Source organism: Octopus bimaculoides, chromosome 6 (genome assembly GCF_001194135.2).
Source record: "Octopus bimaculoides isolate UCB-OBI-ISO-001 chromosome 6, ASM119413v2, whole genome shotgun sequence".
NCBI lineage: Eukaryota > Metazoa > Mollusca > Cephalopoda > Octopoda > Octopodidae > Octopus > Octopus bimaculoides.
In genome coordinates, this window is record NC_068986.1 from 91,091,571 (window position 1) to 91,110,798 (window position 19,228).

A 19,228-nucleotide genomic window follows, 5' to 3' on the forward strand; every position below is an offset into this window, starting at 1 on the left:
TTTAGGGCTTATGAATCTAATATTTTCCTATCCTTCTTTAATACCAGTTCCCATATGCTACTCATATCTGCATTGGGTCTGTTTAAGAGGTTATTATGTCCTCACATAAGTGCTGCCTCTTTTAGTTTTCGTATTTTCCAGTGGTGTTCTCTATCTATTATTTTAACTTCATCCCACAGGGGGAGGTGGTCTCTGTTTTTCCATACATGATCAGCTATACCCGATTTATTAATATCTCCACATGTCACAGCTTTGCAATGTTTGTCTACCCTTATTTTGAGGGGGCGACATGTTTTGCCTTTGTATAACCTTCCACAGCTGCATGGGATGGAATACACGCAGTTTTTGGTCATATTCTCTTTTATTGGTGGTTTTACTCAAAGGAGATATTTGTGAAGTGTTGTATTATTCTTGAATACTGTCCTGATGTCATATGGGTCTCGTATGTTTTGTATCTTTTCGGAGACATTAAATGATGATGATGATGATGACATAAATCAATACATACATGCTCATTATCATCATCAATCTGTTTTACATGCTGGCATAGATTAAACAAATATCTATCCACCCAACATGGCCTTACATCATCTGGAATACACAGCGACAGAAAAAACCAGATATGTTTGTGGGGTATGTAGTGTTTTTATGATGTTTTTTTTTTTTACAGTTGGATCCCTTCTAGACACCAGCCAATGTTACACTTGAGCTCGAATATATTTCATTGTAGCACCAGAGAGATTGTGTCTTATATATATATAATATATAGGGAGTAGGGAGGGAGGGAGAGAGAAAAAGACAGAATTAAACTTATGCCGGGTTAAAACAAAAAAAAAACTATTGGAAATGTTTTTGTGGTTGGTATTGTTGTGCCTAGTTATGTTTTCAAGGAACCGAGTTCACAAACCAGCTTCATTTCTCAGTGAAAACCACTTCTATTATAAATATTACCACTGTTCTTCAATAACGTATGAAAATCACAATCATGCCTATGCAGAACTTCTACATATTTATTTTGCTATATTTATGTGTCTAAATACAAACAACCATATCATGTTTTTTTTTTCTACCCAACAGAGTAGATACCATTCTTGAGAACAAAGATGGCAGCAAATTGTATTTGTCTCTCCAGTATACCCCTCTGGCACCAATTAAACTCGAATCAAGCATTAAAGATGAACAGGTCATAAAAGATGGTAAGAATTTCTCTATTTCTTTTTTCCCTGCATATATTTTGTGTGTTCTTATATACTGTTCTTGAGTTACTTACAATCTTTTACATGCAATGCCTGTTTCATATTCCAACAAAATTACTCGTTTCCAGCCTGTGAACTCAAGGAGGATTTTCTACATTCTGGTAGTCACTCAATAACCTTGTGGGAATTTATAAACATTATTAACATTTTTATCCTTGGTACCTATTTTTATCCTTGGTACCTATTTTTTATTTGCACTACACCTCCATACCAGTACAGTCATCTCATCTACATTATCCTTCTCCCAATAACATCACTGTTTTTGCTTTCCCTTCTCTCTGAAATAAAGTGTAAATGTCTTCTTTAAATAAACTCTTCACTTCCACAATATCTCACTTTGTTCCCCAATAATTCATAAGTCATTTAGGCATGAATAGGGTTAGTCTTCTAGATATCTGAATCATTTTTAGTTCCTATCAGTGTGTTTGTTATTTTGTTTTTTCTATTTTTTCTAATTGGTGCTTATAATTTTTAAATATTCACCCTCCTCCCCCTCATACACACAAGCACATACATTTATTCATATCAAATAAACTGAACATTATAATGGAAATCAATTTCATTGCATTTGTGAATATATTTAAAGTATTTTGAACTTTGCATCAGGAAAGGTATCCTGTTATATCATACAGCTTCAAGAACTCTCATCCACCTCATAACCTCATGCAAAAAAGCAGATGTAGAAATGATGATGATGATGATGTTTTACACTGTCATATTTATGAATTGTTCTATGTAATGATGTTAATCATGTGGAAGAGAGAACAATAACAAACAGATATCAAAATATATTTATGAAACCATCATGACTTTTGTCTCACTGTGTTTGGTTATATGTGAGAGGAAGAAGTGGGAGGAATGTTATTGTTACTTTTCTAAATAATCTGCTATTGCTTTAATATTTTCATTAAATTATTTGGATGGGTGGCATAACTGGAGGCCAATATTTAGGGCAGTGTTTATTTGCTGAGGAAGATCTTTAGACTTATTGCAAAATCAATGAAAACATACATAACTTTTAAAATTGCAGCTGGCACATGGAACTATTAAATGTTTGTAGGCATGAATATAATATATATGCTGCCATCATCATCATCATCATCATCATCATCAATTTACCTCTAATCCATTTTTATCAAGAGACACCACTCCCATAGATTGGTATTCATACATGTCATTTGACTTCCTTACTTGTTATAGTTAGATGTCCTTCATATTGCGAATCACTGGTAAAACGTGTGTTGGATGCTTTTTCTCATAGCATCAATACTAGAGAAGTTGAACAGTCCTCGGCAAGACAGAACTAAATGAACTTCACAACCCTGTTCTTTCTTCAACAACCAGTTTACATTGTATAGTGCATTTGTCACGGCATCAGCACGAGAGTGGTTGTCTTGCTCACCAATCACTGTAGAGGGAGCACTAAAGGGTGGTTTCCATCATGGAACCAACAGACAAGGTATGCCTTGTACACAGTAAATGTAAAGAGTACTCAGTAATCTAAAGTATGTAAACTGAGCAGGGAAATAGAAGAGAGACAGAGATAGTGATGACTGCAGAAAGGCCAGAAAAGGGTGGCTGAGAGTGGGGAGGGACAAGGATGTAAGTGTAGTCAATAACATCAAGCATGTACATTTTTTCAGATGGCCAAAGAAGAGAATAGGAGAGAAAGCAGTGACATTCCAAGGACCTAAATGAGTATGATAGAAAGGCAGAGTTATTTGGGAGTAGTCAGGAAGGGAGTGATTGGCAATAGATGTAGACAAAGGTGAGGGTGGGTGATGAGATAAATGCAAGAGTAAGTGAGGGGTAGATATAGAAGTAGCCCAGAGAAGAGAGAGTGATGACTGGCAGTACAGAAAGGCCAAATTAGAGTGTATTGGCTAAGGGTAGTGAGCAACCTAATGCAGTCTGTTGTACATGGTAAAGGGCAAGCGAGTCAGAAGATGATATGCTCAGCTCTTGTGGTGGAGAAATGAGAAATAGAGAGCTATAAGCTATAAAGCGACAGGCAAAAGACAAGGTGAGCAATAGATTGATTAGAGTAGAGAGCAAGGTTGCAATGTGATAAAACAACAGACGTAGGCTTAATAGGGTACAAATATCAACCCCTAAATGTTATCATGTCAGGGTACATTTTTCCATGGAAAGTCGGGTCTTCTGCCACACTGTGTATCACCAGTTAGAATGGTCTGTTGTCTTAGAACAAAAACAAGAGCAATGTACTGAATGCCGTTCTCCATAAATTCTTAATTTTTTTAAATTTGCCTTATGTACAAAGAAGGAAAACAAAAAAGCCTAACACTTATTTTAGCAACTCTGAATTATGAAGGAAAGTAACTTCAAGAAATTATGAAGAAATTTGAATTTGAATTACTAGGACAATTGGATCTCTATTTCAGAGACAAGGAGCAGCTATGAACACATCATTCAGCTTTGATTCGACCTCATCTGCATAACTTTGGCCTTACTTGTCTCCTATCAGTTTTAGACAATTTAACATATTCAAAAAGCCTTTAGTGCATTTCTTGGCCAAGGGTAATTTGCCTAATTAAAACCTAAAGAAGCTAAAAGGGGCTCTACTCAAAGGAACTAGTGTCATGAATTTGGATAACAAAGCCAAAGGATTGTCATAGTTGATAAATTCTTAATTTCTTTTAAAACTTTTCCTGTAGATTGGAAAGAACAAAAAATTAGCCACAATTGATAGCAACTCTGAATGAGAATGAAAAATCATTCCAAGAAATTAAGAATAAATACAAAGTTGAATTAACGTTACCATAAGCACATCAAGAACATCAAGAATCATAATGATGACAAGCATGTTCTTTCCAGATATTTTCAAACAGATTTGAATATTAATATGTTAATCATTGTTATATTTCTTTTGAGAACACCGCCTTTCAGATGATGTGTGTTCACAACACACTAGAATCATTGATGTAATGGGACTTTGAGACACTGGTGTTTCTACCCGGTTGTGTCTCTTCAGTCCTGCACCAGTTTATGACCAAATACAAATGAAATAAATCATTAGAAACAAAATAATGGAAACAGTGATGACATAGTCAGTAGCAAGTCAGAACAAGAGATGTTAAACTAACTAAAATTTGAGATATAATCTTTCTTGAATTTTACATAGCCCTAGTTCTGCTGTTTTGTTTCTTTCTTTTCTTTGTAAATTAAGTACTCAGAAGATATTGTAATCTATTAAATCAAGTATATCACTCACCATCATCATCATCGTTTAACATCCGCTTTCCATGCTAGCATGGGTTGGATGATTTGACTGAGGACTGGTGAACCAGATGGCTACACCAGGCTCCAATCTGATTTGGCAGAGTTTCTACAGCTGGATGCCCTTCCTAACGCCAACCACTCTGAGAGTGTAATGGGTGCTTTTACATGCCACCGGCATGAAGGCCAGTCAGGCAGTACTGGCAATGGGCATGGTCACCAATTACAAAATTTATCTTCTATTCATAGCAATCTTTATTTCACTTTTGTTACTGCTCTTGGGAAATTGTGAATGTTTCAACTTCCCATTTCTTTCCAGTTTTCTTTTCTCACAATCCAACCAAGGTTTTATATCTAAAGTAGAATATTATCCTGTACATTAGTGTGACAAATGAAATGGTTAATTGTTGAGGCATGATCCAATAAAGAAGTCTATATGTAATAAATCAAGCTGCTAGAAATAAAATCTGAAATACTTTTCATCAATTCTATCAGGGCTGACCAATAAAATAACAACAATTAATTGCTTGACCTTTAGAGGTCAGATGTATCCATTAGTAGGTGATTGTCTCAGTTGACTTATGTTTAAGTGAGGAAGGAAAAGTTTGTCATGTAATTCATGTAACATTTATGACAACCTGACATGATTATTCCTATTTGTCTTCAATTTCAGTGGCTGGTGTTCTATATGTCCATATCCATGGTGCTACTAATCTACTAGCAGCTGACAAAAATGGTACCTCTGACCCCTATTGTGTCGTTTTCTCAGAAAGAAGAAGAGTAAGAATTTAAATTTTGATTTTCTTCCTTGTTCTTGTCGTAATTGATAAGTTGAGGATATGTTATATTAAAACAAGTAAATTCTTCTTTTATGGAATCATTGGGCTCTTGAAAATGCTGTCATAATGTGGAGTTCTGTTACAAAAACATATTTTCCCTATTAATTCTTTGTTCATTAACTTCTATATAAAAGGAAGACAGTAGGAAAATAGATTTTGCATTTTAGACTTTCACATTACAGCATGATTTTCAGGATCACAACACTTTTGTAATGCAGCGCATACCTGTGTGTGTGTGTGTGTGGCCATATATATGCACATACATACACACATTTACACACTGATTTTAAAGGTCTCTATTGTTAGTAAAGGTGGGATTGCGTTTAAGAAATACATCATTAGTCTTAAGAATATATCTATTATATCTACAGATTTAGACTGTATTTTTTTTTGTTGCATAATTACTGTTACAATATATTATTATGATTATGATAATCATTTAGTGGATTGTGTTGTACTGTATATGTTCTGTTGATCAGATCAACTGGAACCCTCCACGTCATAACCGACAGAGTACCAGTTGTTCTTGTTACTCGCATTTTGATTATATCTTAAATAGAGAAGAAACAAACCCACTAAAATGCATAAATAATTAAATGAAAGGAAATGTTGTTAATTTAGTTTAAAATAGGTTTTTTGTTTCACTCTACCAGAGTTCTAATGTAATTTGTAATATTCATACATTATTTATGATTAATACTTTTCATAATTGTTTTTAGATGCTAGGTTGTTAAATAGATAAATTGCTCACTTGATGTGTGAGATAACAATTTAGTGAAGTAGTGTGACTGAAATTCAGTGAGTTTCAATAAAGCTTTGTGAGTTCAGTCATAACCTAAATATGATGTGTATAGATATATATCACCTGAAGTTTGATAAAAGATATACTAGTAAGATGCCAGGCAAATAAATACTTGAAATCATATAATTGATACTTCATTCAATGTTTAATAGTCTAAGGACAAAATCAGTGATGTCATTTTGAAAGAAATTTTTCTTTTGTTCTAGATTGTTACCACTCCATATGTTCCACGATCTTTAAATCCAAGATGGGAAACCTATTCTGAGTTTTTTGTTAAAGATTTCACTAAGGTACAATGGTTTTCACATCTTCATTTTTTTCAAATTATTTTATATCATATCCTTTAATTTCATCATCATCAAAGGTTTTGATAATTTTCTTTTATTCTTTAATTCTTTTTGGAAATTTAAAAAATTGCTAGTGGAAAATATTTTACAACCCTAATTACTCACCCATGAACTAGTTTCTGTTAGCTGTTTACTATATTGTGGAAAGTAGAACAATATTGAGACCAGAACTATGTAAACTGGATGTTTGCATAAAACATGTTGTCAGATTAATGCTCTAATTTTTATTTAATGAAATAAAAATGAATAAATTTGTTTCAGATTTTTAATTTTTACTTTCAATATAGATACTCTAGAAACAAAAAATGAGAAGTTGATTTTCTGTAAATAAATATGCGAATTTGTTTGAACATCTATAGGTTCTAGTTCTGACATCTGCCATACCACATCCATATTAGTATGAAATACATATGTAAAACTCACCTGTCACTTGTGAATCATTAACTATAGAAAATGTTTATAACAGTTAATTTTATTTGTAAATAAATCATAGCTTTCAGTTGATTTTGTGTAAATAAATATATGAATTAACTTGAACAAGTTGTACAGGTTCCAACACCTGCCTTACCACATCCAAAATAGCTTGGAAAATGTTGGATCATCCCATAAATAATGCAGTCTTTTCAATTGCATGAACTAAAAGTCAAAGGGAGATGGGATAAACTACCTGCATCAACTTGCTATAAAAGCAGGTAGTAATTTTACCTTGTCCTTATTCTTAGTGCAAGTTTTGAAGAGTGCAGTTTGATTTTAACAGTTATTTTTTCGAAGCTATAATGGAAGTGACAAAGGAGCATATTTGGCATATTTTGCTTTATGAGTTCAATAATGGCAACACTGCTACAGAAACTGCAAGGAATGTTAATGCAGTATATGGGGATCAGACAATAAGCGTAAGCCGGTGTCAACAGTGGTTCCAGAAATTCTGAGCTGGAAACTACAGCCTAGAAGACAAGCCTCATCCTAGAAATTCTGTAGAGCTTGATGTGGATGTCCTGCAAACCCTGATGGAACAAAATCCCATCATAACCATTGAGGAACTATCAGAGAAGCTTGGATTTGGTCATTCAACCATTCATCGATATCTGCATGCCATTGGAAAAATTAGCAAATTGAGTCAATGGGTTCCTCACAAACTTCTGATTGAATGTGTACTCTTCTTTGCTGTCACTTCTCACGAATGAACCTTTTTTGGACTGAATAATGACTGGTGACAAGAAATGGGTTCTCTATAAAAATGTCAAGCACCAAAGACAGTCAGTAGGGAAAGGAGAAACACCAGCACCCCAGGCTAATGTAGGTCTTCACCCACGTAAAGTGTTGTTATCTGTTTGGTGAGATATGAAAGGTTTAGTCCGCTTTGAACTTTTAAACCCAAACTAAATGATAACAAAGAGATCTACTGTGAGCAATTTGAGTGGCTTAAGTCAACACTAGAAGAAAAACAACTATCTCTGGTTTCAAGACAAAAGGTGTTCTTCCACCAGGATAATGCTCAGCTACATACAGCAAGGATGACATTCCAAAGGCTGGAGCAGTTTGAATGGGAAACAATGCCACACCCACCATGTTCGCCAAACATTGCCCCATCTGATTATCATTTATTCTGCAGTCTTCAAAATCATTTGGACGGAAAAAATATGAATTCTGTAGACAAGATCAGAACTTTAGACGAGGTCAGAACAGTACTGGAGGAGTATTTTTCATCGCAGACAAGTGAATTTTGGAAAACTGGCCTTGCAAGTCTACCAGATAGATGAAAAAGCATTGTAGAAAATGAAGGAGAGTATATTTTAGATTAAAAAATAATTTTGTTTTTCTTAATTTTGAAAAATAAAAGAAATATAAAAAAAACTGCATTATTTATGGGATGACCCAATATTTGTAAAACTCACTTGTAATATTTGAATCATTAACCACAGAAAATGTTCATATTGATAATTTCATTTCAAAATAAATCATAGCCATTTCTCTTTTTCTGTTCTTTGTTTTTTGTACTATCACCATCATTTAATGTCCTTCCATGCTGGCATGGGTTAGATGTTTGAACAGGATCCAAAAAGTCTAAAGATTGCATTGTACTTCAGTGTCTATTTTGGCATGGTTTCTATGGTTGGAGGCCCTTCCCAATAAAATCTGGTTGTTGTTTGTGTTGTTAATTAATCCCACATCAGCACTGATCAATCTGACCTATGAGCAAGGGTATTTCAGCCATGATAATTGCATCTTCTTTTGTCAAACATTGTACACGTAGGACTACATTATCCAATGTGTCCTTTTTTTCTTTCAAGAAGATAGTATAGTTTGAAGGTGATTTGACTGCAATTTCTGACAGGTCAAGTAATCATACAACATGCAGCAAGCTGTCAGGTTGAGAAAGTTGGTGCCACTTGATTGCAATGTTTCTGTATTTAACCAACTCCCAAACATAGGAAACTGTGTCAAATTCTAAATTTTAGGACATGATGACTAAAATGACAAAAGGGTGACCATGACTTGAACAATAGCTAAATCCTGAAGCTTAACCAAACAAATAAATTGAAAATCTGATATCTGCATATTCCCCATTCTGAGTTTATGGATTAGTTTTAAATGTATTATTGGGTGCCTGGATATAATTCTGGTCAAGCTCACTCTTGTGTGGAACTATTGAAGAACCACTCTGTTTATAGTTGGATCGGAGTGATATGTCTTTGAATATAAAATTTTTCAATCTTAAAGAAAAAAGTTCAGTCTGTCTTTAATTTAGAACATTGCCTTTCCCATTATTTAATATTCAGTATTCTATATAATATTCTATCAACTATTAGGTCTCAATTAAATTAAATCTCTTTTACAATATAATTATTGTTAGTATTTAATTAGTCTGATTTCAGCTTTCAGTATTTCTTAATCTATTACTCTCTCTCTCTCTCTCTCTCTCTCTCTCTCTCTCTCTCTCTCTCTCTCTCTCTCTCTCTTTCTCTCTGATTCATCTTTTATCTATTTCAGACCAAATTAAGTTTCTATGTCTTTGACTGGGATGGAAGAAATATCATTGATGATGATTTTCTTGGCTGTGCCTTCCTTGACGTACATCAGGCAAGATATTTTTTTTTTTTTTATTGCTTCAGTTCCCTTAACACATTTTGATTCTGTATGAGCAGGATGTGGAGAACCCTCATAGGACCCCACATTGTTGTTTTTGCAATGAAAAACTGAAAATTTAAATTATGCTCCTCTCACTAATCCCAGCTCTTTAAATGATTAGGTTTTTTTTTTTTTTTTTGCTTTTAAGAACTGTGGTTGCAGTTAGCAGTTTATATTTCCTAAATAAATGTTGCTGTATTTATTAACTCTTGTTCTTCCATGTAGTTAAGATATGAAACAATTAGTTATATTGAAAGGAATTGACAGATTTAATAACTATCCATGAAATTTAGCTTGAAATTGCAGAGCAAACACATTTGTCTGTGGTATAAGATCCTGCTTAATTTAGATTCAGTTATCAATCTCTATAACATATCAGAGCCTCCCATCTGTGTCATATGCTAGAAAATCCTATAAATTACATCTGATTAAATCTGAAGGAGTTTAATTTGTTATAGAGATTCATAACTGAATCTAAGCAGGATCTTACACCACAGACTTTTGTGTTTTCAACTAAAAAGTATCCTGCATGTTAGGTGACAAATTCTGCAGCTTATCTTAGAACGATGCAGGTGTTGGTAAGCTTGTGTTCTGCACCAGGCTCAACCGTCTGCTTTGGCATGATTTCAGTGATTGGATGTCCTTCCTAATAGCAACCAATTTACAGAATGTACTGGGTGCTTTTTTATGTGATATCTGCACCAGTGAAGTCACCAAGTAACTCACAAGAATTATCATTTCAAGTACCCAAAAGTATAAGATGGAATATAAAACTGAATATCTCAGGATTTGAAATCAGATCTATAAATTCTTCCGAATTAAAACTTAGTTGAAATCAGTGAAATATAAGCAACAATGTGAACTGGTCTAAAGGCTGATAGTTTGTGACAAGTTAAGTAGGATGAGGATAATCCCTTTCTATGATTAAGAGCACCAGTTTGTTACCAATTTATACATGCTGTGGATGTATTATAAATCTGCATTGTAAGTTAACTTGATAAATTATACTGTATACCTTTACCTATTAGAATGAATGGAACCTCTTCACAGAACCTACTTACAGCTCAATGAATTAGACCATTGAGAGTTAAGTATATTTACCAGATACCCTGCACACTACCAATAACTTGTCACAAACTGTCAGCCTTTAGACCAGTTCACAATGTTGCCTATATTTCACTAATTTCAACAATAAAGTTTTGATTTTGGAGAATTTATAGAACTGATTTCAAATCCTGAGATATTCAGTTCTACATTCCATCTTATACTTTTGGGTATTTGAAATGATAATTCTTGTGAGTTACTTGGTGACCTCACTGCTGTGGATGCCACATAAAAAGTACCCAGTACACTCTGTAGAGTGGTTGCTATTATGAAGGGCATCCAATCCTAGAAATCATGCCAAAGCAGACAGTTGAGCCTAGTGCAGAACTCAAGCTTGCCAACATGGAAAACAACATTAAATGATGATAATGAAATCAAGAGTTTAGCTGTGTATTGGAGTAAATTTCCTTTTCATGTGCAAAACATGTGTATTTATATAGTTTTCTGTATTAATCCCTTCTACAATTTCCAACTTTGGCGGAATTTACTGAAGTAATTACAACTAGATTGCTAAATTTCTGAAGTCAATCATTTTTCAGTTGTGATGATGATAATGGGAAACAGGTAACCACATTTCAGTTTGTAACTTGACAGAACAATAATACCACCTATTTTTCATCCATAAACCAAGGTTTCAAACCCAACTGCAGGCATTACCTTATGTTCTTAAAAGAGTCATAAAGTGTTACACTGCTTGCTGAAGTCAATTAATTGGAGCTGGGGTGGTAACTTGTAATGGTTACATTTCATAATTAAGTAGTCCTTATATGTATATACTCGAGTTTATATAAACTTTTTTGATATTTAGAATTTTAAATTCTTAGGCTAAAAAAAAATTTCATCTTTGATATGATTAAGTTACTTGATTAATAATTTTTTCATTGCATCACTTTAAAATACTGCATCTGTAACAACTTCACAACTACTTTTTTAAAGTCTTGCTATCATATTTTATTCTGATTTATTCTGATATTCAACCAGTTCTCTTAGGTTGAACAAAGAAACTTGTAAAATTGAACAGAAAAACATTATTACATTATTCCATACGGTATGGTGATAACTTCTGGCTTAATTGGGCCTGAAGCTTAATTTTCAATTGCCAGTTGTAATTGCTTTATTAAGGCAACTAATCAAAGGTATATATTCTGGGTATGGTACTAATGCACTTCAGCACTATTTCTATCTTAATTTTTTTTCTTTTCTTGTAGTGTCTACATACATACATACATACATACTGTTCATTGTGCCCCAGGATGACCACAGCCCTTGAGCTGAAACTAGGAAAAAAATACATACATATACATATACACATACACACACACATATATATGAACGCCATGCTAAATGATTTAAAGATATGTAATTTATCATTGAAAACAATGTATACGTCAAATGTTCCACTCACCCTGTTTCAGTATCCATGGTACATTGCTATAACAAATGTTTTTGCAAAAGGCACAAATGATAAAAATTCATGTTTATATTATTAGTCTTATTGCACATGCTTCTCATTTCTCTTGGGAAAGGCATTAATTCACAACCTCACATTCCTATTTCCCTATAAAATCTGTTGCTTTATATCAGTGGTTCCCAATCCATGAGTAGCTGCATAAGTCTGAAAGACCTGTGAAAATCAAACCTTATGCTCTTGATGAAATGTAAAATGTCCATTAATATATTATACAATAAGCCACAAGCGTAAAGGCTGCAATATATTTATAGGAAAAAAAAAAGAATATTTTCTCTAAAAAATTTTATGTTAATTTTGTTAAGTTTTCTGAATTTTTTTCTTTTGTTTTCAATATTAAAAAGTAGGTCAAGGCAGCGAACTGGCAGAACCTTTAGCATTCCAGACAAAATGCTTAGTGGTATTTCATCTGTCTTTACATTCTGAGTTCAAATTCCACCAAGGTCGACTTTGCCTTTCATTCTTTTGGGGTTGATAAATTAAGTACCAGTTGCGTACTGGGGTCGATCTAATCGACTGGCCCTCTCCCCAAAAATGTCGGGCCTTGTGCCTAGAGTAGAGAAGAATATTAAAAAGTAGGTCAGTCACTGAAGATTTGCTAAAATGGGGTCATTGATGGTAACAGATTAGAAACCACTACTTTCTATTGGTGACCGTTTGACTTACTAACTGGATAGATCAGTTTCGGTTCTCAATCAGAACTGATTTCATAATTGCTTAAGTACTTGAAATGGATGTGAATGTCATGACATCTGACTTCTCCATTTTATGAAATCCTTCATTTTGTGTCTATAAGAGATTACATCCATAGATTAGTATCAATTTCCAATAAGAATATCCTTTCAATTATGTTGCTATTGCCCTTGGTAAAGGCATGGATATTAGAACTTCACTAAGTTTTGTGCATTCTCTCCTGATGATCCCCTGAAACTTACTGGTGTTCCATATCTGAAGCTATCAATTGACAGCATGTACACAATGAAGCTGTTTGCAAGCCTCTGTTGTATGTGTTTGTGTGTGTGAAGAGTAAAGTATTCCCAACTGAAGAATTGAAATGAGTTGACATGAATTTACAAACAAATCAGTTGATGGGTGCAGTCATGGCTGTGAAGAAGTTTGCTTTGTAGACACAATGTCCCAAGCTTAATCTCACAGTGTGATACTTTGGGTATCATCTACCGTAGTCTCAGATTGCTGTCCTGAGCCTTTTGAGTAAAATTCAGTAAATAGAAACTATATGGATGGAGTGTATCTCATCTTAGGTAATAAACTTTATGCATTGTCTGGTTTAACCCTTTAGCATTTAAGCCAGCCGCATCAGGCCCAAATATTCTAGCTTGTTTTATGCTCAAACTGACCAAATCTGGCCTCCCACACCTATCTTACAATGTTATTCTAAAAATAAACAATTACATCATTGAAGTCTTTAAGCTACAAGATAATATGATTAATTTAAAACTGTGGATAAATAAGTATTATATTTGATAAAGTAAACTGAATGCTAAAGAGTCAATACAATCATTAGGACACTGCTTGGGTGCCTTTTAGTGGAGTCCATTCTGTTGCAATCTCGGTCTGAAGATAAACCTTTCATGGTTTTGCTTCCCTTTCTTCATCTATACCTAATGAGAAACCCTACAAGCACTCACCGATACTGTTATTCCTCCTCTAACTAAGCTATAGAAAAAAAGTTTTTAATCATTCTACCTGATGGTCTTTTTTTTTAATATTTAAAAAGTATTTTTTCAGAAAATTTATCAAAATTAACATTTGATGTTTTTCTTGGAGAAATATTCTGTTTTTGCACTAAAGATATATTGCAGAAGAGTGATCAGTAAACTAAAGAAAAAAAAGATAGAGGAGAATTTGTCATGAACTCAAATACACCAAAGTAGTGTCTAAACTGAAAGAAAAGACAAATGCTTTTTTCAACCAAAAATAATGAGACAATTCCAACATGTGACTACTATAGATAAAACTATTACTGATTTGGCTGAGAGTATTTGTAGCAGTGGACCTTAATAGTTAGACAATCTCTGGCAACATAACTGATGAATGACACCACTGGGAGGAATCATGTTTCAGATGGTGCTTTAGTTATTCTAGGAATGTCCTGACCTTCTGTGCCCAGCCATTAAAGAAAGTAGCTGAGATGGAGGCTTTAAACATTGGATTTCTAATCCAGAAGATGAGGTTTTCAGTTCCTCTGTAATATTTTATTATTACAGTAATAGTATACACGCGTGGCTTAGTGGTTAGGGTGTCAACATCATGATCGTAAGATTGTGGTTTCAATTCCTGGACCGGGCGACACGTTGTGTTCTTGAGCAAAACATTTCATTTCATGTTGCTCTAGTCCACTCAGCTGGCAAAAATGAGTAACGCTGCAACGGACTGGCATCCTGTCCAGCTGGGGAACACATACGCCATTGAAACCGGGAAACTGGCTAGGCTTTATAAGGGTGCATTTATTATTAATAGTATACAGGCAGTAATGACTACATTTCAGTTTCTAAATTATCCGAGAATTTTTTTTATTTCTCATTTCTCTTGAGTCAATGAAGTCACTGATTCCAATATATTGATCAACTAAATACATTATCTCCAGACCATATTTACCTTTTGTGTCTCAAGCACCAGTAGTTTACTGAGCATAAGTCAATTGTCTAGTCTCTTTAAAAAATTGACCTTGTGTTTAGTCAGAAAGAAATTGTTAGTGTGACCATCTCTCAGTGATGTTTGAATTTGGTAAGATGTGTGATCACTGATAGAGATTTACCAATGCATTTGATGTTCTGAAGAAACATATCCAGCTAAGAATTCCTGTTTGGGATTGCTACCATTACCATCATCATTTCAGACCTCCATCAGTTCCTAAACTCATGAAAACAAAAAATACCAAAAAGTCATCTAAAAAAAAGATAATGTTTCCAGCTCCTTAAATTCACTTTGTACTCCTTAAATTTCTCTTTTTAAGGATAAATGGATTCGCAACTCTGCTAATGAATGGACACATCAGGTGACATGATTGTTACTAACAAATAGATTACATCCAGTAAATTCCTGTCCCTTACTCCTTTTATACTTAATTATATTATAGCCTAATCAGTTGACCACTAGCAGTTTTAAATAACTTCAAGAAGACAGAATTTTGCATCCACAACATCCACACATATATTGGAATGAAAGATGTAGTCTTTCATTCTATGGCAGATTAGATTTGTGACCAAACACATTTAAACAATATTATATCCCAAATTAAAGGTAATATATACATACCTCCTTTATAGGATATCTTCGAGATTTTTCTATTCTGTTTTATCTTCAAAGATATTGCCCGCTTAGATCTAATTAATTTAAATAATTTTTCATTTCTTATTGAGTACTTTAAATGAGAAATAGCTCATTTTTAGATGAATTTATATATGTACAGTGAAGTACATATATATATCTATTATCCACTTATATACACACATTCGCTTAAATGTATAGATACATCCATACTTACATACCTACATATATGCAAACCTTTATATGTTTGTATGTAAGGTATACACACACACACACATACACACACACATGCACATAATAGTTTTATCTCCCATTCCTTGTTAATTCTATTTCTAACTTTTGTCTGATTTCTTTCTTTATTGCTTACATATTTTAATTTTACTGCTTTGTGTTTATTTTTTTATATATATTTCAATATAAGCTTGCTTTTTTTTAGCATGCTGAACTGCTTGCTTTTTAATTAAGTGCATACTAATTCCGTTTAATTAATTAAGTTTATCACATTGATTTCTTGAGCAGTTTAATTAAATTGACTTTCCCTCTTTCTTTTAAATCTATTCTCATGCATTCTTTCAAAAGATCATATAGAGAGAAGCCCTATTGAGTGAAGAAAGTGAAGTTGTTCTTAATTACAGTTATTTAAATTATTTTTCTTTTAATTGGTATTTATTTATTTCTAGAAATATCTTTAGTAATGAGTAAGTTAGTGGTTAACCTTCTTGATGTCAATCTCCCTGAGACAACCTCTGTTTCTGTGACATGTGTCTCATCATAAAGTGTTTTTATTTAAATTAGGGAAAGTTCATAGCTCAGTAGTTAGATTATCAGGCTTACAATCATGAGGTTGTGAGTTCAATTCATGGACTGGGCTGTGCATTGTGTTCTTATGCAAAACACTTTATTTCACATTGCTCTGGTTCACTCGGCTATGGAAATGAGTTACAACATCAGTGGCATGGCGAGGGGAGACTAGTATACATGGGTGACTGTTGGTCTTCCACAAACAACCTTGCTTGGACTTGAGCTTCAGAGGGGAACTTTTTAGGTGCAATCTTATGGTCATTCATGACTGAAGGGATCCTTACTTTACTCTTTACCATTTAAATTAAAATTTTCCATCATAATTTTATTCTAGAACCCAGTGTTAAGTTGTACTCCAAGCACTATCATGATAGTGGAAAGAGTTACTTTTCTTAAATTCTTCCACAATTAATTGGAACACAAAGTGTATTTCATATGAAATGTGATCACAAATAGATTAAACAGTTGGACTACACAAATCCTTGGAGTTGAAGCTTTGCTAACTGTTTTTGAGATATTTTTCTTTTCTCAAAGATATGTTGCTATAAAGTTCAAGGTCTACATAACAATGTATTGAAAGATCTCATGTATGTGTGTGCACGCACGTGTGTGTGTGTGTGTGTGTGTGTGTGTGTGTGTGTGTGTGTGTGATGAGATAGAGAGAGTAAGTTTGTGTAAGTTTTCCCAATACAAAGATATGTCGTTTACCAGCAGGTCAGTCTCTGCTCAGAGATAAATAATGAAGTAATTAAAATATTGGACAACTAGATGGTGGATTGTGATTTCTCATTTACTACAGGTATTTAATTCTGTTTAAGCAAGGACACTCAATACTTTATGCTTCAGTGTATCTATAGCTGTTGAGTATAGGTAACAGATCTTGAGACATTTCCTGTGATACACAAAAGATAAACTTCCAGGGCTGGAAATAAGCTCTAGGGTTATGGACTCTTATAGTTTTAATTAGCTTACCCTGGCTTCTCTTTATTATCTTTAAGTTCATTTATTCTCTACCATAGAAATGTAACATAACTACAAATAGTAGTCATAACAGTAGTTTGGCCTCCTGTCAGCCTTGATCCAGCAAATCTAAGATGAAAGAAGTTCTGGGCATGACCATGTTGTCCTTTTCGAAGACAGTGTTTATAAGACTACATTCTCCAGTTTTCCATGGCAATAGTGTATGGTTTAATGGAAATAAGGTTGCTACTTCTAGACTGGTTAAGCAACTGCTTAAAAGCTTCTTTGGTTCTGTTTCTTTATCAAATGATACCTTACTTTTACAGTCATGTAAATTGAAGTGATGAGAAATTTAAATACCAAATCCCTTACCAAAAATTAAAGACCTGTAGGGATACCATATTTCATTAATCCAATCATAATATATTACAAAGTATATTAAACATTTTTATAAATCAATACTATGTTCTACTGTGTTAGCAGTGCCATTACGTCACTTGTTAAAGTTTTCTCTACAGATTTTTCTATAGAAATTATAGCCAGCACTGATTTAGTTGTGATGTTTCATATCCAAAACACCTGATGTAAACAACAATAAGATCGAAGATGAAAAATGAGTGATGGGTGTATATGACATATTTTAGGAACTCATTACTTAAATAACACTAACTATAGCAGTGTAATATTAATTGATATACCAATTTTACATATTAAACACATTCTTAGAAGCAAAAACTCATATAAACTTTGTAGTATATTATGGCTGCATAATGAAATAAGGTGTCCTTATAGGTCATTAATATCTATGTACCAGCTTCCAGGAATGTGTTTAATATGTAAAACTGATATATCCAATAGCATTACACTGCTATAACTAGTGGCTATTTCAGCAATGTGTTCGTGGATGATAAATGGGTTGGATAGATGCTTATGAAGGAGCAAAAACTCCTGAAATAGGGCATACATGCCCATTACCCATTTTTCATCTTCAATCTCATTGTTGTTTACATCAGGTGTCTTGGATATGAAATGTTGTAACTAATCAGTGCTGGCTATAATCGCTATAGAAAAATCTGTAGAGATAACCTGAACAAATTAGGAAAAATTATTTGCTTCCTATCCAGAGAAGACTTGTCACGTTTTTGCTTAACACTATGAATTAGTACAATATAACACTTGTCAAGACAATGATGTAGCCTCTACATATTCGCTTATCCTGCTACAAGTAGCAGCGTAATATCCCTCAAATTACACCCTACCACATTGGATTACATAATCTCTGATATACAAAAAGATGTAATGATCACGACTGTAACAGCTTTCATTATGTCTGCTTGATCAGATCTGAGCTGAAGGTTAAACAATGACAGAATGAAAGGCTTAGTCACACCCCTGTAACGTTCAATTTTGTTTTTGTTCATTTTGGTTTTATTTTTATTTTCACTTTACTCCTATTTGATTTGAAATGAAAATTATTTTATTTCAAGTAAAGTTAGTCAAAACTCAGCTACATTTAATACCAAACTATTTCATTACTTAGCATCAACTTGCTTTATTATTTTTTCTTTTACTTATTTTATCTGCTGGATGCTTGATGCTAATATCTTTACAATGAAACAGCTTTTTTCTTTTTGCTTACATATTAACAGCTATTTTTTTGGTTATTTGATATTGCCAATTCAGTTTGTGATAGTTTTGTTTTTTATTTTTTTTTGTTGTTTAATTTAAAAAGAAAAGACATTACATGAAAATGAATTATTGTGAAAGATCTTAAGTATTGACAACAGGAAAGGTGATAATGGAATCCAAAATAGCTTCTGATTTTTACTGTCTTTTCATGTCTTGAGTTCAAATCCTGCTTGGATCAACTTTGCCTTTCAACTTTCTGAGGCTGATAAAATAAATACTAATTTACAAGTACCAGATTGATATAATCAATTGCATATAGCATGGCCACATACTGAGCATAGTGAAATGAATAATATACATACAGA

At 33.4% G+C, this 19,228-nt stretch overlaps 1 protein-coding gene across 4 annotated transcripts in view; it reads left to right on the forward strand.

Moving 5' to 3' along the window:
- LOC106869820 (uncharacterized) overlaps positions 1-19,228 on the forward strand; it is a 172,127-nt gene that overhangs the window by 101,068 nt on the left and 51,831 nt on the right. For 3 of the 4 annotated variants that reach the window (XM_052968961.1, XM_014915708.2, XM_052968963.1), the window contains exons 10-14: positions 1,078-1,196; positions 5,167-5,273; positions 6,341-6,424; positions 9,473-9,562; positions 15,160-15,201. In XM_052968961.1, the coding sequence (XP_052824921.1) occupies positions 1,078-1,196; positions 5,167-5,273; positions 6,341-6,424; positions 9,473-9,562; positions 15,160-15,201 (442 nt within the window). The remainder of the gene's footprint in view (positions 1-1,077; positions 1,197-5,166; positions 5,274-6,340; positions 6,425-9,472; positions 9,563-15,159; positions 15,202-19,228) is intronic. The other variant, XM_052968962.1, reaches the window with a different exon arrangement.